The sequence below is a fragment of the Lagenorhynchus albirostris genome, chromosome 2 (assembly GCF_949774975.1).
Source record: "Lagenorhynchus albirostris chromosome 2, mLagAlb1.1, whole genome shotgun sequence".
NCBI classification, from domain to species: domain Eukaryota; kingdom Metazoa; phylum Chordata; class Mammalia; order Artiodactyla; family Delphinidae; genus Lagenorhynchus; species Lagenorhynchus albirostris.
Genome location: NC_083096.1, coordinates 46,989,902 through 47,015,134, shown reverse-complemented (window position 1 = coordinate 47,015,134; position 25,233 = coordinate 46,989,902). Strand labels below are relative to the sequence as shown.

Below are 25,233 nucleotides of genomic sequence, written 5' to 3'. Positions count from 1 at the left end.
CCCATCTTTCCCCACCAGCACACACCCTCCAAGCACTACATGGAGAAGGTATTCTATGACTCAGATTGCTTTTTTTCCCAGGGGCTTTCCAGGAGCAAGCCTGAGGAGGAGTGAGTATAAAAATACAGGACGAGATAAAGCTGGGGGTAGGTGAGAATTTTCTTTTTTTTAATTTAATTTTTTTTTTTTTTGCGATACGCGGGCCTCTCACTGTTGTGGCCTCTCCCGTTGCGGAGCACAGGCTCCGGACGCGCAGGGCCAGCGGCCATGGCTCACGGGCCCAGCCGCTCCGCGGCATGTGGGATCTTCCCGGACCAGGGCACGAACCCGCGTCCCCTGCATCAGCAGGCGGACTCTCAACCACTGCGCCACCAGGGAAGCCCTAATTTAATTTTTTAAGCTATTTTTTACTGGAGTAGAGCTGCTTTGAGAATTTTATTCCATCATGATGTGAATGGGTTGTCCATTGCCCTCCTGTGTGAGGAGGGAAATCTACAGGTCAAAGTCGAGTGGTCCCTCCCCATCCATCCCCACGCCAGCTGTACACAGGCCATAACCTTGCTACTCACATCTGCCTCATTCCAGAGCCCTGGGATGCAGAAGGACTCCAGAAGGTCACTGCCACACAGCAGCAAGATCCGCAGCTCTGAGGAGGGGGAACAAAGTTAGAAAAGGGAGTGAGTGGAGGCCTGGGAAACATTCAAGTCTCAGCCTTCTTCCCCCGCTGAACACAGAAGTGTCCCATACTTGGGGCTCCAGAGCCCAGTTCTTCCAGGCACCTCTGCTCACCCCTCCCCCAGGCTCATTTACAGACCACCCTCATTCCCTGCAGGACGAATGCAGCAGAGAGGGAGACTAACTGTCCTGGTTTGCTGGTACTGAGGGGTTTCCAGGATGGGTTTCCATGCTAAGCCAGGATGGCTGGTCACCCAAACAGAGACTGAGCCAGCTACATGCCTAGTGTGAGGTCTAAGGGTCTCTCCTTTGCTCCGTATCAAACCGAAGTGCCCGTGGAGTTTGGTTCCTCCGCTGCTGTGCATTATCTGGGGTTTGTCTCGTCACAAGCACCCGATGTGATGGGGGGCAGGGGACACCGAGTGCACCCTAAATTCATCAGCTAGCTCAGCTCATCGGACGTCCTCTCTTTACATGGCCAGTGTCCTCAGCAAAGGGCTTGAGAAGTGAGGCTGCCCCCCACTTTCCTGACTCCCAGGCTTACTTCTTGCTTGTCATTTGTTTTTCTTCCCTCATTAAGCTCACTCTGAATTACCCCAGTGAGGCCACTGTCATTTAAAACAGGCAGCAAACTGACCGGGGCATGAACACTGAGCAACAGGGGGAAAAAGAATCCTGGGATTCTCAGAACCACGTGGGGAGAGACTTCCACCTGGGCTGGGATTCAGGTGGTGCGTCTGGTTCCCTGGCATCCCAGGCCTTTCCATCAAAAGGCTGTGGCTGTGGGTATCTTGCCTGAAACAGTGAGACAGCCCCACTCTGAGCCTTCCAGAGAACGCTGCCACCCTGGACCCTGAGGCCGAGAGTTGGGCGGCAGCTCTGCCCGCCTCAGACCTTGTAGCTAGCTCAGGGACCTGACGAGAACTTTCAGGTGCTGAGCTCGCCCTGGCTGCAGGCTGAGTGGAAGGCTGCTGGGCTGGCGACAGACAGTGAGAGCATCTCACGGTCCCAGGTCAGTGCAGCTCATACTCAGGGAGCCCCATGGAGCCCTGGGGTCTTAACTCTTAAATATTCCTGCAGCCTCCCCTCTCCCCTCTCCTCCGCGTCACACTGTAGTCTCATGGTCTGTTTATCTGCAGGGACCTTAGTTGATCTTTATATCTCCAGGGCCTGGCAGAGCGACCTGTGCACAGTAGGTGCTCAGGATGTGTTGAATGAGTGAACAACAGACAGGCTGACCGCAGAGGCCATGTGGGCAGGCTGTCTCAGAGCCTTCTGGGCGCTCTGGGATGGCAGTCCGGGATGGCGATCGTGGCCTTGTCTCTTGCAGCATGGAGGCCCTGGTCAATGGTGCCTCCCTCTGTGTTAGGCCACCAGCCTTCGGATGGCTGAGAGGAGCCAGACTGGGCTCGTTCTGGGATCCCGTTGTTCCCTGTCTCCAGCTTGGAGCCACCCAGAATTCCAGGTCAGCTCTCTGTTGAAAGGCTGAAGCTCTGTAACCGTGGGCCTAAGAGTTCAGTTAGCTGGCGGTCTCCGGACGACGTGCTGGTCCTCAGCTTCTTCTACGTCAGTGATTCTCAACTGGGGGCGATTTTGTCTCCAGAATTTGGCGATGTCTGGAGACTTTTCTGGTTGTCAAGACCGGAGAGAGGGGTGTGCCACTGTGCTTAGAGGGCAGGAATGCCACTCAACCGTCTCCACAGCACACAGCAGCCCGCATGACACAGGATTATCTGGTCCCCAGTGTCAACAGTGCCATGGTTGAGAAACCCTGCTCTACAGCCACGGAAATGAATCTCTTTTCTATTCCCAAGCCAGAGACTCACTTTCTCACTTGAAAATAATGTAGGATTATTTTTAAAGCCAGAGCAGATCAAGTTAAAGCGCGGGGTTTCCACCTTTGCTTGCAGCACTGGAACAGATGGATGTGTCACAGGCCAGAGGCCCTGGCAGGGCTTGGGATCCCACGTGTGGCCGCTGGAGGGCAGCAGTGGTTTCTCAGGTTTATCATCTGAGACTAAGGTGCGTGTTTTCAGCCCCTAAGCCTTGGGTCTGGGGCAGGCCCCGGGAGCAGTCAACTTGTTAAGAAAGTGGAAATGGAGCCATAGGTGCTAACTGAGCTAGGAGAAACGGCTTTTCCCTTCTCGTGAAGCGTGCAAGGGGATTTCAAAAAGGGGACATGTGAGCCAGAGGGCCTCACAGCACAGTGGTCTAGAGGCCAGGCAAGCTCCCTTACCTGGGACCTCCTCTGGGTCCAACTTTCTTCCCCAGTTCAGGATCCAGCGAGCCAGAATCAGCACTCTCCTGCCACACTCTCCTCCCGGGAATCCGGGTTATGCAAAGCCCCAGGCCCTGCAGCCCCTTCCACTCCCTACTGCGCACTGAGGCAGCTGGCACCTGTACCACACGAGGCCCCAAATCCATCCAGACTGCTGCGGCCACTCAGCTTTCCTTTCTCTGAAAGAGGAGTAAGATGGGGCTAGGACTAGCCCTGCGCCTCGCAAGGCTGCAGTGAGATGGTAACGGTGGAGTGCTAGGAGCTAGGAGCGTGGCCGGGTAAACAAACACCATTGCATTGCCTCTCGGTAGGAGGGGGAACTCCCCAGGGCGGGATAGCCTGCTACACGGGCCCTGGGTGCTGGCAAGGTACAGAGATCCCCGCTGAAGCTGGGCCACAATGCATTCTTCCTGGAACAAGGTGTCGGAGGAAAATATACATTGGAATAGAGCTGAAAGTCTGAAGACTGCTCTGAGCTCGGCTGGGCTGGCCGAGAAGACTTCCTCCCCGGGAAGGTAGTTCCTGGCCAGGTGTGGAACCGCAGGGAAGGGGGAGTGCAGGGCTTTGGGGTGTTTGGGGCTGTGGAACCTGGGGTTGCATGCTTCTTCCTGCTGGCTTTGGGAAGCATCCAGAAAGGCAGGCGCCCTTTCCTGTGGTCCTCAGACAGCCATGTGCTGGTAAATAAAGCCTATTAAAACTTGATAAAAGAACTGGGAAGTGAGGAGTTTTGAGTATTTAATACTTGTTTTGAATACAATGTATTTAACTGTTACTTAATGTAATTTAATTTTTAGTATAGACTGCGTTTAACCACTGGTTGGTAAGATCCCTGAAAATTTTACAAATGGCCCTAGCGAATAAATACGAACCGACTCAGGTGCACCACTGCCTGGGATCAGGGGACAGGCCCCAGAGAAGTTCCTTGAAATGACATAACATCTGCTGAGCCTCCTGGGAGAACCCAGTGCCCAGATGCAGCCCCAAACCTCCACCTCTAGGAGGGGGTGCCTGGAGCATCTCTGCAGCTCGAGTGGAAGACTAAGCGTGTCTGCTGGACACCAGGCTGCCCCTCACCCTAGAATTTCAAGCATTCCAACTGTCACTGACCCTCCTTGTCACCTGGTAGCTGCATCAGCTCCAGCTCCACTCTTGCTGTCTGCCCTTTACCCGGCTTCAGATACTTGTGTCTCTAACTTATTCTGGAACCTTGGAAAGATCTGTTTCCTGGTTTGTTTCCTAGGGTTGCCCAGGACTCAGCTCACTTCTATGGGGGGTTAGCTCCTTCCCATCCTGACAGCTCCGTGTAACCACCCTCCACCTGCTCTGGCCCGGGGCCTTCACTGCCCTCACACACAGTCGGGGCCTTAGTCTCTACTCAAGGCTGCGGGGGAGGTCACAGGTGTGGCTTTCTGCCCCGTCTCTCCTCATCCTCCAAACGCTGGAATCCTCTGCTGAGGAAGGTAGGGGAGCTCTTCTGCCGCAGACACAGTGCTCTGGGCAAGAGAAGAGTCTCTCTGGCTGGCAATGAACTCAACTTCCATGACTTCTGAATGAAGGAGAAGAGGCTCTGAAGGGAAAATTGACAACTGGTCCCATCCTACCTCCTGGGAACCTGCCTGAATCTAGTATGGAGATGTTAAAGGAGAGATAACTAAGAATATGATCTTAGCTTGGGAACAATCAATTATCCCTCTAAGAGCAGACCCTGCTGCAAACACCACCCAGGGTTTGCAAGGCTCTCCCCTCCCCCACTTTGCCCGTGGTGGAGGCCGGTGGCTCCAAATGTTCCCACTTGCCCAGCCCCACTCACCAATCTCCTCGTACCGCATCACTGTGCCCAGATTGGCATTCTCATCTAGGGAGGAAAGAGGAAATGCAGAAGCATCAGGGAACCAACTTCCGGGTACCTGATGCGCGTTCTGTACAAGAGACTCCGCAGAGGGAGAACCGGGGATGGGGTGATTGGGTGGGAGTAGGGACATCTGAGTAGCATAAATGGAGAGCACCGTCCAGCTTAAAAAGGAGAGGGAGCATCTCCTCAGGCTCCAGAGGCAGGATTCACTGTTCTGGGACTTTCAGTATTGGACAGCCTGGCTGGGTTGCCAATGACGGACACACACGTGCTCATGCTTAGCGCCTTTTGTTTCCTTCTGTATTTAGGGGAGGCTAGCCACAAGAGCAACTTCCTTGAACCTAGGGTGACAGCCTGTAGTGTCACACGGAGGCGGCCCTCTCCCGTTCAGTGTTCTGGTTCAAAGAACAAGCAAAATTGAGTACACTGAGATTTTTCACGTGGCAGAACGGAGAGCCCGGGAAAGAAGTGAAGGACAGAGGCTTTACCATGTGCTCTGAGTGTGCACGCCCACACGGGGCACACGGCGTGCAGAGCACCGTGGAGACGCCATCCTGGCCCCCTGCCTCCTCAACCATCCCTCTTAGTTCCTATTCCAGGTTGGAAATTGGAAATCTGAGAAATAGCAGAAGTCAGCCCCAAAGAGTCAAAGGAATGGGGGCTAGACCTTCAGCTCCTCTGCAGAGCCGAATTTGGGGTTTGTAGGAGAAAGAGCCCCAGAGACAGCTATTCTTATCTATGCTGAGTCCTTAGGGGAGCAGCAAAAAAATGGAGAAAATTAAGGAAAGGGCTTGTGTGTTCTTAGCCTCTCAGCAGGAGTGCTGACACTGCCAGAGCTGGGAGGACCTAAGGGAGGATGCTGGGCCTCTGAGAACTCTCACGCAAATGGACACCTTCTCTAGAGGGAAGGGCCAGAACAGCCCAAGGAGGGGAGAGGAGTGGAAAAGGTCTCCAAGGATCCCTGAGCCAGGATGATCACGCCTCTGGGCTCCCATCACACCTTGGCCCTGCAGGCCTGGTAACATCCTCTCTTCTCTCCCAATTCTTGCTCTATAAATGCTCATCCTACAGCAGGTGCTGGGGCTTGTCTGGTGAATGAACAAAGGGAGGAGGGAAAGAAAAGAGGCGGGATTGGTAAAGAAGGTCCTTGCTCCCTTACCCACAAAGGTGAAGCGCTCCACCGGTGGGCGGACACAGCAGATCCGGCTTAGGCTTTCTCCCACCTTTCCCAGGATCTTGGCTATGGGAGAGAGAGCAAGACAGACAGGGACAGACGGAGAGAACCACTCACAACTCACACTCGCGTCAGTCCCACATTTGGGCCACTGTAAACAGTGGGGCTGCACTGGAGGGGCAGGGGTTGGGTCATGGAGGCAGTAGGAGGGTGGAAAGAAAGAACAGAAATATGACAGCCCAAATTCCCTCTTCTCATTCCCAGTCCAAGGCACAAGCATTCTGAGCCCTAGATGGGAATCTATTTTCTGGTCGTGTTTATTACACTGTTGAAAAATTGGAAAATATGGAAGAGGAATATATATAAAAAGGAAAATAGAAAGCACCCATAATTCCACGGCTAGAGATAACCACCACTAAAGTATGCATATATTTTCTTCCATTTTTATTATGTGTATTAATGCAGATATGTCTACGTAACATAAATTGGATCACAGTCTACATTTAGAGGGCCTGTGCCCTGTTTGCATTTTTCATTTTTTAATATCATGTGCATTTCCTCAGCCACCCCCAACACTAAACAGTAACACCCAAATCCACAGAGATTCAGCCTGTGGCGAAGAACTCATTTGGAGTAATTTCTGCTGGGCAAAGGCCTTCCTTCCCTTTCAGATGGTGTTTAGAATAATCAGACATCCTACTTTGGCTGAGAAGGATCCGGTTTTCAGTGATCTTTCTGAGCTCTAATCCAGAGAAGTTTTCTGAGCCCCCAGATGTAGCTATATGCAAACTATGAAATTCTGGCTCATCCTTGTGAATTACCCTATTTATGATAGACTGATAACCAAATAGATTATGGTCTCTAGGCTTGAAAAGTAATACCAGGATCTGTCTCTTGCAATTGGCCTGGAACAAAATATTAGGAAGAACATGGACCTTGGAATCAGAGAGTCCTGAATATGAATTCTGGCTCTTCCACTTTTGAGCTGTGTGACCTTAGGCAAATCACTCACCTTCTCTGAAGCTCAGTTTTCTCTTTGTAAATGGGAATATAATATCTATATCACAGAATTACCGCATTAAATGAGAACCCGTGTAAAGCACTGAGCACCGTGCAAGCATATAGTACTAGGTGCTGGGTAAATGTTGGGGGACCCCTGCTCTTTGTCAGTGAAGGGATGGCTAAGAGTGTGGGACTCTGGCTGCAGACTGTCTGGGTTTGACTCCTGGCCCTGCTACTTCCTTACTGTGTGACCTTGGCAAGATCCTCAACCTCCTTAGAAAAGGCAGAGAAAAATGCTATCTTTTGTCTTTAATTCCCACTTAAGGCAATCATATTTATATTAAAATGCACACCATCACCCCTGTCTCTCTCTGTCTCTGCTCCTGTCTCTATTATTGTGACTATTTCTCTCTGATGTCCTACATTAAGAATTCTCAAAGTATGGTCCCTGGACCAGAGCATCAGCATTGACTTTTTAAAAATGCAAATTCTCTTCCTTTTTCCAGACCCACTGAATCAAATTCTGGGGCAGCGCGTAGCGATCTGGATTTTAACGAGCCCTCCAGGCGATTCTGAAGTTTGAGAGCCACTGCTCTACACCAATGTCCCCCTACCTGCAGTGGGCTTGGTGGGCACATTGCTGTTCTGGTAAATGGGCTGGGAGGTCTCATTTTGGGGCTGTCCAATCACAGGCGTCATGGAGGGTGTGTTGACATTGGAGAGGATGCAGCCAGTCACCCGCTGGGGGAAGGAAGAAGGGCAGAGTCAGTGTCGTTAGCCCAGGAGACTTATGAAAGCCTTTCCCAGTTATCTCCAAACGCTCATCTGCTTGTGCATCATGGTGAGGTGTCCTGGAACTGAGAAAGAGGACTGGAGGTGGGTTCTAGATCCAGCCACACCCTGTGACCACACTAGGCTAGCAGGAGGTGAGAAACGCGGGGGATGTGTTGTTTCACAGACCTGGGGTCAAGTTTGAGCTCTGCCCCCTTCTGGCTGTGAGACCTTGGATAGTTACCTGCTCTGGAACCTCAGCTCAAGAGCCTAACATAGAGAGGCAAAAGAGCCACCCTTCTGGGCTGCAGCAGGACTACACGAGCGAGCATACACAGAGCGCCTTTAGAGCATCTGGCTCCTGGCAGGAACTTTGTACATGCTGTGACCTTCTGTGGAACATGCATGCCTGCCCTCCCTGCCTGCTTCGTGGAGCTCAAATGAGGTCATGTCTGCAAAAGGGCTGTGCAAGCTTGGGAAAGGTCGTGCAAACACCAGGCGCTATCACCACCTGCCGCCTCTCCAGGCCAGAGACGCCAATGACAGGGCCAAGCTGGGGAGCAGTGCCAGGCGGAGCAGGGTGTGTTTGTGCTGCAGGAAGAGGGCGGCGTTCTGGGAACTCTTGCGCCTGCTCAGAGGGTGAATACACATTCCAGAGCCAATCGGAAATTCTATGTGTATTATCCATTGTCCTGTGTTATCTGGCCTGCTGCTCCTCTCTAGTGCTACAGAAAACACAGAGCTGATAACGCAGCATTCTTCACAGCTGACTCAGAAGCAACCCCCCTTGCCCGCGGGGAGTGGAACTATTGGGCAACAGAGGAACAAAGCGTGAATTTTCAATCTGTTTAGCTTCGTAGGGCTGTTGCTTATTCAAGGTCCCTTCCCTGAAAGCCAGCTTCCCCTCAATCCCTGGCTCACCACCCTTTCTGGATTATTGAGTCCAGCTGCCAGAGGACACCAAGTCCCAGGACTGGGGTGACCCTCCAAAGGCATCTTCCACACACCACCGTGCAGGCAGAGCAGAACGTGAGTCCTTCCGAGCCCTGGAAGGGCAGGCGTTTGTCTTGTGGGGTGACCTGTCACTTCTGCGATGTTCCTGACAGGAGATGGTCACGACAGCAAGCAGCCACAGCTGGGAGCCGGCTGAGGTTGGGGACCACAGCATCTTCTCAGCCCGCTTTGTGGGATTCTCTGTCCGGCTGCGGCTGGTGGGGTGGAAGGGACAGTCTGCCTCCTTTTTATTATGATTTCACATCCAGAAAAGAACACGCCACATTCTCATTAAATAACCGGTCTGGTAGCTGAGGATTTTCCTCTTCTTGCCGCATGCATCATTTGTCCCATTCGACTTGCTCTATGCTGGAGAAGAAAAGTGCTGGCCACCTGCCCCGCTCTGCCCACCACAGGCTCCCACATTCTCAAAGCCTTGCATCACCTATGAAGCCCCGTGTCTCTCTCTCCAACAGGTCCACTCTCCATGCCAGGAACACCGGCCTGATGCTGGGACCGGGGAGACTGGGAGTTAACAAGCAGCTCCAAGCTCCCACTCCAAGGAGGGGGCCATCGGGACTGGCATTCTTTGCCGGCCTGTGAGCATCACTGCAACAGCTGTGGGTCGTTGGCCAAGCATCTCGGGCCCAGACTCATGCTTCCGGGCCTGAGTAACAGAGGGAGGGCTCGGGAAGCCCAGACATTTAGACAGCAAAAGAGCAGCCAGGCTTTCTGGCCGGTAGAGCCAGGGCTCAGGCATGCCTGCAGGGCCCCTGATTCCTCCCTTCCATCATGCAGCCTGAGGCTCCTGGGTGGAGAGAAGGTGCACAGGCCCCCAGTGTGAAGCCACTGAGATTTAAAGGATGTCTGCGAATCTTAGCGTCTCCTGACGGATACATCCTTATACAGTAAGATGGGATGTCTTTTATTACTGCTGTTGTTGAGACAAGCCCAGAGGAGCAAGCGAGGGCCACCCTACATCAGAGTCCTTCCAAAGGGACCAGGGAAGACTCGGAATGTGTGTGAAGGGTTCTGAAAGCGGAAAGCAAGGAGATGGGTTTTCTTCAATTCCATGGGGGAAAAGCCTATTAGATGAAGCAACAGCCAGCTAGTCCTCTCCACTTCTCTTGCTCTTGACTCCCCGGATGGTCTGCAGCCCCAGAATTCCACATCTGTTCAAACAAAGCACTGTGCACAGCAGGTGGAGAGCGGGGGCATTGGGGCTGCTGGCAGCTCCCCAAGGAGAAGATTCTGAAAGGCCCCTCTGACAGCAAACACAGATGCGATGGCGGCGGCCCCTGTGTCAGGATGATACCCTTCTGATCCTTGTTTGGGGCTGGGGAGGGCTGTGCATCAGGGTCAGCGGAGGCAAGGAGGATGGATTGCGGCTCGTCTTGGTGGGTCAGGCTTCTTGCTATTGACGGCACCGCTTTTCACCCCCGCACGGTGGGAGTCGATGGGTTGCTATCGATCTGTGAAGGGCGCTTTCTGCACACGCTGACTGGTGCTGCTGGCTGGCGAGGAACCTGTGCTTACCTAGCAACCAGCTCCTCGTCACTGCACACGGCCACAAGCCCTAGGCAGCCATCTGTGTGGGCTAGGCAGTCACTGTGTGTCCTCAGATACCCTGGTTCACCTCTCTGTGCTCCCTTTTACCCACAAATAAAACAGAGATGAGGGCTTCCCTGGTGGCGCAGTGGTTGGGAGTCCGCCTGCCGATGCGGGAGACGCGGGTTCGTGCCCCGGTCTGGGAAGATCCCACGTGCCGCGGAGTGGCTGGGCCCGTGAGCCATGGCCTCTGAGCCTGCGCGTCCGGAGCCTGTGCTCCGCAACGGGAGAGGCCACAACAGTGAGAGGCCCGTGTACCGCAAAAAAAACGAAAAAAAAACCAGAGATGAGAACACTGTCTGCCCGTGGACTCCTGTGAGGAGGAATGAGTGTGCATGACAGTACGACGCCTGCAGGTATGAAGTACGGCAGTAGCGGCAAACTACGCTGGGGTAAGAGGACCAATGGGTCCCCAGGGGGTGTGGCAGGAGGACCTGGCTGCTTGTAACTTCGCCCAGTGCCCTTCTCTCCTCCTTTCTTTGCTCGCTTCTCCTTCTCTCCTCACTTTCTGAAGCTTTCCAGCTGTGGTCTCCTGAATCCCACCTTGAACTTACTGCCAGAAGATGAAAACTGTCCCAAGTCATATCGAGGAGGGGGACAAGGCAGGAAGCAGCCTCTGGCACTGCTCTGGGTCCCTAATTCACTGCCCTCCGTGGTGCTGCTCAGAGCCTGGTCTCCCCCACCGCTGGTGGAGAAGCAGGAGACAACAGGTCAGTAGGCCAGCAGCATCCTTTCCCTGGCCTCCCTGGCTTCCGTGGTCCACCCAACCCTAAGCCTGGCCCAGCTTACCTTCATGAGGTCCCGATGGTGTTCGAGGACGCTGCAGGTTGTCTGCCAGGTGTCCTGATAGCACTCCCACGGGTCCACCCTGACAATAGGAAAGATGTTTCCCTTGGTTTCCATTCTCACACTCTTTGCTTATTGGTTCCTTCCAATGACATGGCTCAAAAAGCTTAGCAGACCTGGTCATACCAAGTACTTAGACCTCGAATCAGGTAAAACATGGGCTTGAAACACCTTCCTGAGCCTCAGTTTCCCCACTGTAAAATGAGAGGAGTTTGACACAGGCTTACATGAACAGTTGCTGGTACTGGTCTGGCCAGGTTTAATATCAGCACCAGACCTTCCCAACTGTGGGGCTTTGGGAAAGTTATGTGATTTTTTGGTGCTCACTTTCCCATCTGTAAAATGGGAATAACAATAATAACTCTCTTGCAGGGTTATTAGAAGGGGTCAATGAGTTTTCTATGCAAAGTGCTTAGTATAGTGTCTTGCTCTTATTCTTACCTGCAAAATGGGAATTCTCCTCTGGACCTTATAGGACTGTGATAAGAATGAAATGAGCCAGGCCCTCATCAAGTGGCCACTGCAGTTACCTGAACTGGGGAATCTGCCCATGTCTGACTCCCTGTGCAGCGGGGTGCCCTGTGGGCTTGGAGGTGGGCACGGCAGCCAGACCGGAACGTACAGCCCCGCAGACTGGCCAACCCCTGCTGCACACGGGATGTGAAGTGAGCAGGGACCCAGCCCCTGACGGATGCAGCACTCGGACTTAATTACCAGCTTAATGAGCTGCTAAATTGGGACGTTCCTCAAACACGTCCTTAGCAGTTGAGCATTCCCTCCCTAGCCCCACCTCACAGCACACCTAAGGTTCCCAGAAATGAGGTCTCGTGAACTGAAAACACTTAGCGACCCAGCTTGCCCTGAGCCCCCAGATCCCTGACCACCCTCCCCCATGAGATGGGCAGACACCTGACCTGGCTAAACAGCCTCCCCCATGTCCAGGGACTCTGCGCACCCATGCCCCATCTCTAGAGCTATCTCCAAGCCTCTCTGGTGACCTCAATTCGCGGAATTCTGATTTTCCCAGGGCCTGGAGCAGTGCAGGGCAGGCAGTAAGTGCTCAGTGAATATTTGTTGAATGAATGAGGGAGTTATTTCAGAATCTTCTAATCACATACAAGCAGTAACAGTCTCCTGTTCAGTATTTCCCCCACTAGACCCCATTTTCCCCGGAGATCATGAGGTGCCGTGCTAAGAGGCTCCGTTTCTACCCTGACTTGACCACAGATGTGCTGTTCCCTCTCAAACTCCTTGACTTCTCCTGAGCTGTCTCCCAACCTCACCTCTGTCTCGGGGGGGAGGGAGGGGATGAGAAAGTCTGTAAAGGGCATGCACTGCTCACACAAATCACTGCGCACAAATGGCACAGATCACTATTTAATTGTTATTGTTGCTTTCCTTCACTGCTCCCATTTCCACCCACCCCATCTCTTCTCCGCTAACTCTCTGCATCCCTCGTTCTGAGGTCAGCGGCCCTTCATTTCTCTCCTTTCCCGGAAACCTCTAGGTGCTGCTTATTTTTCCACCGGCTGGGGGTGGGGGGGAACACAATACAAATGGTGTATTGTTATTTTTTTTAAAAACGTCATCTTCTCATGCAAATTATAACTGTAGGAGCTCTGGGGGGCATAATTAGCCTAATTAGTGGAGGTTTGCTTTAATTACACTGCAAGCACAGTGGATAATGGTGTCTGCCATCTTAGAACTGTGCAGGGACCGTCTGAGGGAAAGGCCGTGAGCGCTTGGACCTGCCCCACCCCCACCCCGCCCCACACCTCTGTCCCACTGTCATCGTGGGACCCTAGGAAGCCTGAACAGGAATGGAAAATAGCCAAAGCCGGGGGACCTTCCCTGAAAGGTAGTGACAGCTCATGGAAGTGAGTACGGAGGAAGTGGAGAGGCCCTGCCTCACCCCAATCCCAATGATGTTTGTGGAAGCTCTGAGCATACTCCTGAATCCAAACATGCCAGAGCAGATGAAGCACCAAAAGCTCCCTCTTTAGTTCCCCAGGCTGTATAAATTGGTTAAAAAATAAAGTCATCAGGCCACCCCAGAATGCTTACGTTATTATCGCCTGCATGCAGTTAATCTCTCCCCTGGCCTCCCCACTCCTGTGGGGACTCTTCCTTTTCTCCACCCATTCCCAGGGTGTCCCTGGGCCACCCACCTCTGGCATCATCAGGCCAGCCCTACCTGATCCAGTCGGAATTCTGGACGGCCAGCTGACACATGATGAGACGGTGCCGGCTCGACACAAGGCCCTGGGAAGCAACAGAGCAGTTGTTGGGAGGCTCACTCTGCTCCCCACAGACGCCCTAAGACTCCATCCCAAGCCAGCCCATTATAAAAGTGCAGCATTTTTCAGTGCTGACAGAGAATGAAGGTGTGACCCCCTCCACATGTCCCCCTGCTACACACAAGCATAGAGTGGCAGGGTGGGTGGGAGGGAAAGAATGGAGGGTGTGTGCAGTATACTCTCCTCCCCCATCAGGGTCAGAGGTGAGCCTCCACTGATGAAGAAGCCAGTGTGTACCCAGCACAGAGAGGAGACGTAACGTGGTGAGTGTTGCCTTGTTTCCCGGGTCCATCTGGCTGGGTCGCTTCCCCAGAGCCCACCGAGTTGTATCTGGGGGAGGGGGTTGAGGTCTGGGAGGGCTTCTAGATTTTCTGGGATGTGTGACAGGGAGGGAGGGGCAGGGAAATGAATTTTAAATCCGATTATAGGAGGCATAGGCCTTTTTCTCCTAAAATCCCAGGAAAGATTGCCCAGCCCATAACCAGCCCCCAGTTTGGCATCCGTGCCGAGTCACATGGCATGGATGAGTTCTGACCGGGCCTGGTCGCCGGCAGCTGTTCCTCCCAGCTGCTGCCCAACCCCCATTCGCTCAGGTCTGACTGTGGTCCAGAGATGGGAAGCAGGACACCTGCTAATGGGTGTTTTGCGTTTCCAGGAATCGTAGATGGCAGTGGAGCAGTTTTACATCAGAGGAACCATCGGGTCAGGAAGGGGGGTTAGGGAGGAGAGGGGCAAAGGAGGAACCCACCTGTTTTCCATAGGAGTCATGGACAGGAGACACAATCCCACCAATGACAATAAACCTTCCAGTTTTGTGTAGATAATCTCTGGCTCTTTCTAATTAAGAGAAGAAAACCTCACATTATTAAAGAGGAAAGGTGTGGATTAGAGGTGATCATTGAAATCAATACGTTCAGCTCTGTAAGGCTCATTTCCCATCTTTCTTGCCATTTAAATACAAAGTGCGGACTTTCAAAGCAAACATTGGTGATTCGAGAGGTTATGGAACCAGATTTCAGCCCCCAAAGCAAAAGGATCTAGAAGTCAAGGGGATTAATCCAGGTTTAAAGGTCCAGTGCTGGACTAGCTCAGAGAGATTTAAAACAAGCAACTCACTCAAAGCCAAGAGAGCAACTGATTGGAATTAACCATTATGATCACAAGCAGAAATTATTCCGAAGTGAAGGAGACATTTTTTAAAAAGAAAAAAGAAGAAGCCTTCTTATGATATGAAAGGTGGGCTGACTGCCTCATGGAGTTACTCAGAAGAGGAAAATCACCAAAGCAAATTTAAGGGGCCTTCTACGTAATTAGGGAGAATTAACAATCAGACCAGAAAACCAACATTACAGTTGGTTGAGAAAAGTTCGGCCAGAGGAAAGCCTTTTTTTCCTGCTGAAAAAAAAGTCATGATGTTGCTTTTTCAAATTTACCAGACAAGCCCAATTTCATTTTCATGAGACAATTTAGCAAACTAAGAAGTGATGAAGATTTTGGTTCTGTCTTTCTTCTAAGGCGGTTCGTTGTACAAATCCAACAGGTCCTGAGCTACCACAGCTGAGGGAAGGTGGTGTGGATTTACTGTGTAGGTGAGGGATTCTATAAGGGAACAGGGGCTTGGGTAGCAAAACTGGCTGTATAGTTTACAAGCAAGCTTCCAGTATCACCCTGCTTGCTCTCTTAAAAATTTTAATTCTCACCACATTTGCCTCTTTTTTTTCTTTCGATGTGAAATCTCTTAAAGTTTTTTTAAAAAAGTAATTAATAAACTTTAGTTTTTTAGTACAGTTTTAGATTTACAGTATAATTAAGCAGATAGTACATAGAGTTCTATGTATTCAGTCCCCCCATCTTCCAACCTCCCCCCCCACACCGCATTTCCCCTGTTATTACTATCTTGCATTAGTGGGGTATAATTGTTACATTTGATAGGCCCGTATTGACCCATTATTATTAACTATAGGACATAGTTTACATTGAGATTCACTCTTTGTGTTGTATGGTTCTGCGGGTTTTGACAAATACATAATGATATGTGTCCACACTGGTTTCATAGAGAATAGTTTCTCCATGCTCAAAATCCACTGTGCTCTCTACCTATCCATCTCTCTCCCTCCTTCCAAACGCTGGTAACCACTGGTCTTTTTACTATCTGTATAGTTTTGTCTTTCTCAAAATGCCAAATAGTTGGAATCACACACTATGTAGCCTCTTCAGACTGGCTTCTTTCACTTAACAATTCATATTTAAGGTTCCTCCATGTCTTTTCCTGGCCTGATAACTCATTTCTTTTTATTGCTGAATCATAGTCCATTGTCTGGACGTACCACAGTTTGTTTATTCATTCACGAATGGAAGGTCATCTTGGTTGCTTCCAGTTTTCACTGATTATGAATAAAGCTGATATAACATTCATGTGCAGGTTTTTGAGTGGACAGAAATTTTCAACTAGGTAAATATCAAGGAGTGTGATTGCTGGAACATGCAGTAAAAGTATGTTTAATTTTGTAAGAAACTGTCTAACTATCTTCCAAAGTGGGTGTACAATTTTGCATTCCTGCCAGCAGTGAATGAGCGTTCCTGTTGCTCCACATCCTCACCAGCATTCAGTATTGTCAGTTTCTAACATTACAACGTGTGTCATCTTTGCTTTTTAAAAGAGTGATATTACTTCACTAGTTTCCAAATCCTATTCTGAGGTCAAGAATAAACTGAAGGCCTTGTAGCAAAACCTTCTGGATATCTGAATAAATTCTATAGCCCCTCCTCTCTTCCCTTTGCCCTTTATACCCCAGTCTTCCTTAAGATCATTTCCATATGGGCTTTGGCTGTCACATACCCTCTGCTGCAATAAGCCAGACCTTCCTTCGTCTCCCTATCTTAGAAAAAGTGTCCTCTCTTTACTCTCCACTTACCCAAGCTTTTCATTTGAAGCTCAGCTCCACCCCCCATCCAGCATGCCTACCCTGGCAACATCCCCCTTTGCTGGACTTACTGACCTACTAGCTCCCTGTGCATCCTGTTCAAGGGATATGATCTGGAAATTGTTTCTGAAAGTTTGTGTCTTTACTCCTCTTCTGTACTGAATTCTTCAAAGCCAGGGGCTTTGCTGTAGAGAAGAGGTCCCAAATGCACAGCTAAAGGAGATGTGCAGTTAACATGCACGTGAGAAGCAAGGAGAGTGTAAGACGATTTACATTCAAACAACCTTGGCTTGTTCTGTTGCCACTTGACACACTGTACAGGCTTAAGAAAAGCAATCCACAAGTAGTTCAGTCTGTCACCCATGCCAAAGACTTCTTGCGCTCTTAAGCACTCAGCCCAGTGGCTTGTCTATTGAGTAATGCTTGTTCAACAAATGCTCATACCTAGATGCTCATGTAGCCACCTTCCCTTAGGGTTTCCTTCCACTGGGCCATGTCTGTCAGGAGAGCCACCCACTCCATTCCTCAGACCACACTCCAGAATTTCCAAGGGAAATAGGTTGCACCAAGCAACCTCATTGCCTTAGAAAATGTTATCCTTTCCCTCTGGCCAAGATGAGGGGGCACTTCCCCTGGCAATGCTCCAAAGCTCTCTGTCTCACAAAGAAGCAATTTTTGAAAGGGATAGCCCCAACCCTACACCCTAAAAAAGGATTCCTGATCTGAAATAGTTAAACACAGAAGAGTCATGATTGTGATCATGCAGTCAAATCAATTCAGTTAACATTTATTGAGCACAAAATACCATGATGGATCCTAGAGGGATAAGAGTGGCTTTATTTATTATCCTCCAAAGGTTCATAATAATGGAGAAACAGAAAGCTCTAATGAGAGGCAAATTGGGTGAATGCTATAGCTGTGGCTTTCAATGTTGCTGTTGTTGTTGGTGGTGTTTTACTACAACCCACAGTAAGAAATACATTTTATATCCTGGCACAATACATACATATGTATGTTTATGTATAATTAACTGAAACACATGTTACAATATTTTCTAGTACATTCTATTCTAGTAATTACAAATTTCAATAAAAAGCTGGTCACACCCCAGTAATGCGTGGCAACCTATAGTTTGAACAACTCTGTGAGATACTAGGGCACGTGGGAAAAGGGACAAGAGAGGTAATTTCGTCTTTCCAAGGAGTGTGAGGAGTTCCAGCAAATATTCAGAAATTGCACAGTATAAAGTATGCTTATCAACTGGTTTAGCCTTAACCACTAGGGTTAGGCTGTAGGGGGCCTGGTAGGGGTGGGGTGAGGGTGAGGGAGGGGTACTGTTGGCTAGGCAAGTGGGAATCAAACTTCAAAGGGTCCTGAAAGCCAGGCAAGGAGTGTGACTTTTATGCCGCTGTTTGGTCAACATGCATCCTATGGACCACTTGCGTTGGAATTACCAGGGAGAGGCTATTAAAATGCAGATTTTTAGGTCCTCGTCCAGAGTTACTGAGTCGAAATCTCTGGGACTGGGACTTAGTCTACTTTTAAAATTAGTTTCCCCAGGTGATTCTTTTGCTCTCTAAAGTTTGAGAACAATAGACATACATTGACAATAACCATAAAGATGAAAAGTATAGATAATAGGGAATCATTGAAGGCTATTGAACATGGGGAGTGACATGCTCTGAGCTTGAAGAAAAACTCACAGAGGCATAGTGAAGATGGTGAAAAATCCTGCCTTAAAGGAGACAACCATTCCTGGCAGGAAGTTTTGGGCCAGGTGATGAGGGATAAAGGAAGAAGAGGACCCATCAAAACCTCCCAGAGAATGTTCAGGGACCATGGATTTCCTCCTCTCTCCAGACATTCTGTTTGCTTTGCCTCTGGGGCTTTGCAGTTGGATGTGTCAATGCAATGCCATGTCATCAGTATTTCAGGCCATACCTTTATGCCTGTACCAATAGCGCTAGGTTTTATATTCTGCAAGTCACTTGTTGCCTTCGTATCCTCTAATTTGAATGGAATGTCAGGCAAGTAAGAAACTGGAGGGACTTAATCTTGGAGGAGTCAAGACGGTGGTGTGGGAAGACGCAGAGTTCGTGTCTCCCCACAACTAGGGTGCCTGCCGGACACTAGTGGGAGATCCCAACACCCAAGGAGGTGGGAAGAACCCCCAAGCAAACCGGTAGGACATGGGGGGGACTGAGGGTGGAAGAGAAGTGGAGTCCGGACAGGACCAGCGCCCCTGAGGGGTGGCTGAGATGGGGGAGGGCTTCCCATGCCTCGAGGGACCCTCGGGGGCTTGGATCAGGGGGGAGGGGGCCCAGCATTTCCACTACCCAATCGGCCAGGGAAGTCTGCCTGGCTCTCTGGCTGGGTCCTATGCCCTCAGAGGTCCCCTCCAGGCTGGGTTGGTCCTGGGGGCTTAGAGGCTGGGAGAGATCAGGAGAGGCAGGTGGGAGGAACCCTCCAGGACAGGAGGAGCAGGAGAGGAATGGAGGGCATTTGTCCTGCCCACTAGAGCCCAGGAAGCCTGCTGGGCTACCAGGTGGGGTGCCCCCCCCAGACCAGAGGTGGGAGGCACGCCTGGGTCCCTTCTGTTCTGTTGAGCCTAATCCCTACCCCACCCCACCCCTGCCTTTTCCAGCCCTGTGGCTACTAAGCATAGGCCCCACCCAGTGCCGAAACCTCGCCACTGCTTAGGCCCCGCCCTCCACAGCCAAGGCCTTTTCCACCTTTTTTCTCCTCCTCCTTTTTACTATTGTGGTTCTGTTTTACCTTCTGGTTGTCGTTTCATCTATACTTTTATTTTTATATTTTTTCTAACATAGTGGTTACTTTCCTAGTCTAATTTTATTTTTTACTTTGTTATTGTTCACCTTTTTTTTTTTTTTGCTGCCATGCCCAGCTTGCAGGATCTAGGTTCATGAGCCAGGGGTCAGGCTGAAGTTCCTGAGATGGGAGCTCCAAGTCCGAACCACTGGACTAACAGAGAACCTCAGACCCCAGAGAATATTGTTCAGAGTGAGGTCTCCTGGAGGTCCTCTTCTCAGTACCAAGACCCAGCTCTACCCAACAGCCTACAAACTACAGTGTTGGAAGACTCAGGCCAAACAACCAGTAAGATAGGAACACAATCCCACTCATAAAAAAAAGGAAAAAAATGAGATGGCAAAAAAACTATGTCACAGATGAAGGAGCAAGGTAAAAACCTACAAGACCAAATAAATGAAGAGGAAATAGGCAATCTACCTGAAAAAGAATTCAGAGTAATGATAGTAAAGATGATCCAGAAACTCAGAAATACAATGGAGGTACGGAAATGGAGGTACTAGAAATGTTTAACATTTCTAGAAGATCTAGAAGAACTAAAGAAAAAACAAACAGAGATGAACAACACAATAACTGAAATGAAAAATACACTCGAAAGAATCAATAACAGAATAACTGAGGCAGATGAATGAATAAGTGGGTTGGAAGACAAAATGGTGGAAATATCTGCCAAGGAGCGGAATAAAGAAAAAGAATGAAAAGAATTGAAGACAATCTCAGAGACCTCTGGGACAATACTAAATGCACCAAGATTCAAATTATAGGGGTCCCAGAGAAACACGAGAAAAAAAAGGGACTGAGAAAATATTTGAAGAGATTACAGTGGAAAATTTCCCTAACATGGGAAAGGAAATAGCCACCCAAGTCCAGGAAGCACAGAGAGTCCCACAGAGGATAAACCCTAGGAAAAACACACCAAGACACATATTAATCAAGCTAACAAAAATTAAATGCAAAGAAAAAAATATTAAAAGCAGCAAGGGAAAAAACAAAAAATAACATACAAAGGAATCTCCATAATGTTATCAGCTAATTTTTCAGTGGAAACTCTGCAGGACAGAAGGGAGTGGCAGGATATACTTAAAGTGATGAAAGAGAAAAACCTACAACCAAGATTACCCAGCAAGGATCTCATTCAGATTCAATGGAGAAGTCAAAAGCTTTTCAGACAGACAAAAGCTAAGACAATTCAGCACCACCAAACCAGCATTACAACAAATGCTAAAGAAACTTCTCTAGGCAGGAAACACAAGAGAAGACAAAGATCCACAAAAACAAACCCAAAACAATTAAGAAAATGGTAACAGGAACATACATATCAATAATAACCTTGAATGTAAATGGTTTAAATGCCTCAACCAAAAGACACAGACTGGCTGAATGGATACAAAAACAAGATGCATATATAGGCTGTGTACAAGAGACCCACTTCAGACCTAGGGACACATACAGACTGAAAGTGAGGGGATGGAAAAAGATATTCCATGCAAATGGAAATCAAAAGAAAGCTGGAGTAGCAATACTCATATCAGATAAAATAGACTTTAAAATAAAGATTGTTATAAGAGATAAGGAAGGACACTATATAATGATCAAAGGATCAATCCAAGAAGAAGATATAATAATTATAAATGTTTATGCACCCAACATAGGAGCACCTCAATACAAAAGGCAAAGGCTAACAACCATGAAAGGGGAAATTGACAGTAATACAATGATAGTGGGGGACTTTAACATCTCACTTACAACCAGACAGAAAATAAATACGGAAATGCAAGCTTTAAATGACACAGTAGACCCAATAGATCTAATTGATATTTATAGAACATTCCACCCAAAAGTGGCAGAATACACTTTCTTCTCAAGTGCACATGGAACATTCTCCAGAATAGATCACATCTTGGGTCACAAATCAAGCCTCGGAAAATTTAAGAAAATTGAAATCATATCAAGCATCTTTTCCGACCACAACAGTATGAGATTGGAAATCAATTACAGAAAAAAACTGTAAAAAATACAAATACATGGAGGTTAAACAGTGCGCTACTAAATAACCAAGAGATCACTGAAGAAATCAAAGAAGAAATAAAAAAATACATAGAAACAAATGACAACGAAAACACGATGACCCCAAACCTCTGGAATGCAGCAAAAGCAGTTCTAAGAAAGAGGGAAGTTTATAGCAATTCAGTCTCACCTCAAGAAACAAGAAAAATCTCAAACAATTTAACCATACACCTAAAGCAACTAGAGAAAGAAGAACAAAGAAAACCCAAAGTCAGTAGAAGGAAAGAAATCATAAAGATCAGAGCGGAAATAAGTGAAATAGAAACGAAGAAAACAATAGCAAAGATCAATAAAACTAAAAGCTGGTTCTTTGAGAAGATAAACAAAATTGATAAACACTTAGCCAGAATCATCAAGAAAAAATGGGAGAGGACGCACATCCGATAATTAGAAATGAAAAAGGAGAAATCACAACTGACACTGCAGAAATACAAAGGATTATAAGAGACTACTACAAACAACTATATGCCAATAAAATGGACAACCACGAAGAAATGGACAAATTCTTGGAAAGGTACAATTTTCCAAGACTGAACCAGGAATAATTAGAAAATGTAAACAGACCTATCACAAGTAATGAAATTGAAACCATAATTTAAAATCTTCCAACAAACAGAAGTTCAGGACCAGATGGCTTCACAGGTGAATTCTATCAAACATTTAGAGAAGAGCTAACACCAATCCTTCTCAAACTCTTCCAAAAAATTGCAGAGGGAGGAACACTCCCAAATTCATTCTACAAAGCCACCATCACCCTGATACCAAAACCAGAAAAAGCTATCACAAAAAAAGAAAACTATAGACCAATATCACTGATGAACATAGATGCAAAATCCTGAACAAAATACTAGCAAACAGAATCCAACAACATATTAAAAGGATCATACACCATGATCAAGAGGGATTTATCCCAGGGATACATGGATTCTTCAATATACACAAATCAATCAATGTGATATACCATATTAACAAACTGAAGAATAAAAACCATATGATTATGTCAATAGATGCAGAGAAAGCTTTTGACAAAATTCAACACCCATTTATGATAAAAGCTCTCCAGAATGGGCACAGAAGGAACCTACCTCAACATAAAAAGGCCATATATGACAAACCCACAGCAAGCATCATACTCAATGGTGAAAACCTGAAAACATTTCCACTAAGATCAGGAACAAGACAAGGATGTCCACTCTCGCTACTCTTATTCAATATAGTATTGGAAGTCCTAGCCACAGCAATCAGAGAAGAAAAAGAAATAAAACGAATACAAGTTGGAAAAGAAGGAGTAAAACTGTCACTGTTTGCAGATGACATGATACTATACATAGAAAATCCTGAATATGTCACCAGAAATCAATGAATCAATGAATTTGGTAAGGTTGTAGGATACAAAATTAATGCACAGAAATCTCTGGCATTCCTATACACTAACAATGAAAAATCAGAAAGAGAAATTAAGGAAACAATCCCATGTACCATTGCAACAAAAAGAATAAAATACCTAGGAATAAATCTACCTAAGGAGGCAAAAGACTTGTACTGAGAAGACTATAAAACACTGATGGAAGAAATCAAAGATGATATAAACAGATGGAGAAATATACCATGTTCTTGGATTGGAAGAATCAATATTGAGAAAATGACTATATTACCCAAGGCAATCTACAGATTCAATGCAATCCCTATCAAATTACCAGTGGCATTCTTCACAGAATTAGAACAAAAAATTTTACAATTCGTATGGAAACACAGAAGACCCCAAATAGCCAAAGCAATCTTGAGAAAGAAAAACGGAGCTGGAGGAATCAGGACCCCTGACTTCAAACTATACTACAAAGCTACAGTAATCAAGACAGTATGGTACTGTCACAAAAACAGAAATATAGATCAATGATACAGGATAGAAAGCCCAGAGATAAATCCATGCACATATGATCACCTAATTTATGACAAAGGAGGCAAGACTATACAATGGAGAAAAGACAGCCTCTTCAATGAGTTGTGCTGGGGAAACTGGAGAGCTACATATAAAAGAGTGAAATTAGAACACTATATAACACCATACACAAAGATAAACTCCAAATGGATTAAAGACCTAAATGTAAGACCAGACAGTATAAGGATCTTAGAGGAAAACATGAAAAGCACACTTTGACATAAACCATAGCAAGATCTTTTTTGACCCACCTCCTAGAGTAATGGAAATAAAAACAAAAATAAACAAATGGGACCTAATTAAACTTCAAATCTTTTGCACAGCAAAGGAAACCATAAACAAGATGAAAAGACAATGGGAGAAAGTATTTGCAAATGAAACAGTGGACAAAGGATTAATCTCCAAAATATACAAACAGCTCATGGAGCTCAATATCAAAAAAACACAAATAATTCAATTAAAAAATGGGTGAAAGACCTAAATAGACATATCACCAAAGAAGACATACAGATGGCCAAGAGGCACATGAAAACATGCTCAGCATCACTAATTATTAGAGAAATGGAAATCAAAATTACAATGAGGTATCACCTCATGCTGGTCAGAATGGCCATTATCAAAAAAGTTAGAAACAATAAATGCTGGAAAGGGTGTGGAAAAAAAGGAACCCTCCTGCACTGTTGATGGAAATGTAAATTGATACAACCACTATGGAGAACAGTATTGAGGTTCCTTAAAATCTAAAAAGAGAACTATTGTATGACCCAGCAATCCCACTACTGAGCATATACCCTGAGAAAACCATAATTCAAAAAGAGACATGTACCACAACGTTCATTGCAGCACTATTTACAATACCCAGGACATGGAACCAATCTAAATGTCCATCGACAGATGAATGGATAAAGAAGATGTGGCACATATATACAATGGAATATTACTCAGCCATAAAAAGAAACGAAATTGAGTTATTTGTAGTGAGGTGGATGGACCTAGAGTCTGTCATACAGAGTGAAGTAAGTCAGAAAGAGAAAACCAAATACCATATGCTAACACATATATATGGAATCCTAAAAAAAAAAAATGGTACTGATGAACCTAGTGGCAGGGCAGGAATAAAGACGCAGACGTAGAGAATGGACTTGAGGACACGGCGTGGGGGAGGGGGAAGCTGGGGCGAAGTGAGAGAGTGGCATGGACATATATACACTGCCAAATGTAAAATAGATAGCTAGTGGGAAGCAGCAGCATAGCACAGGGAGATCAGCTCGGTGTTTTGTGATGACCTAGAGATGTGGGATAGGGAGGGAGGGAGGAAGGCTGAAGAGGGAGGGGATATGGGGATATATGTATGCATATGGCTGATTCACTTTGTTGTACAACAGAAACTAACACAGTATTGTGAAGCAATTATACTCCAATAAAGATCTATTAAAAAAAAAAAAAAAGAAACTGGAACCCAGCTAAACATAAGTGGCCAAGGAGCACATACAATTACTCTTTCTTTGTTTCCCATAGAGATTCTAAATGCTTGAAAAGTCTAGTGATATCTAACTCAGGAACTGTGGTACTGTGGAAACAACACTGAACTTGGGATCATAAAACTTCTGGATCTTGGGTAAGTCACTTAATTTCTCTGAGCGTTAAGTTGCCATATCTGTTAAATGCCTTCTTTCCAAGGTTGTTATGAGGATCAAGTCAAATTCTGAATATAAAAATGCATAATGCCCATGTGGTTTTACTGGAGAATTTCACCAAAGATTTAAAGAAGAATTAAAACCAATGCCACAGAAGGATCTAATGTAAAACATGGTGACTATAATTGATTGATAAGTAAAATGATTCTAACACCCAATTCCAATGTGTGTGCGTGTGTGTGTGCGCATGTGTGTGTGTGTTTCCCATACCACCAGGCAATTCTTGGACACCAGTGGGGTGTCCTACAATTCAACCCAATTCTGACTCATCTACCTGGAGA

The 25,233-nt window shown here is 47.3% G+C and overlaps 1 protein-coding gene across 1 annotated transcript in view; it reads right to left on the bottom strand.

Moving 5' to 3' along the window:
• The window catches only part of NMNAT2 (nicotinamide nucleotide adenylyltransferase 2), a 195,440-nt gene that overhangs the window by 23,246 nt on the left and 146,961 nt on the right, over positions 1 to 25,233 (bottom strand). Inside the window, exons 6-12 of the mRNA XM_060131926.1 lie at positions 14,245 to 14,333; positions 13,394 to 13,461; positions 11,143 to 11,221; positions 7,596 to 7,722; positions 5,965 to 6,045; positions 4,764 to 4,808; positions 570 to 646 (exon numbers count right to left, since the gene is read on the bottom strand). Coding sequence (XP_059987909.1) covers positions 570 to 646; positions 4,764 to 4,808; positions 5,965 to 6,045; positions 7,596 to 7,722; positions 11,143 to 11,221; positions 13,394 to 13,461; positions 14,245 to 14,333 — 566 coding nt within the window. The remainder of the gene's footprint in view (positions 1 to 569; positions 647 to 4,763; positions 4,809 to 5,964; positions 6,046 to 7,595; positions 7,723 to 11,142; positions 11,222 to 13,393; positions 13,462 to 14,244; positions 14,334 to 25,233) is intronic.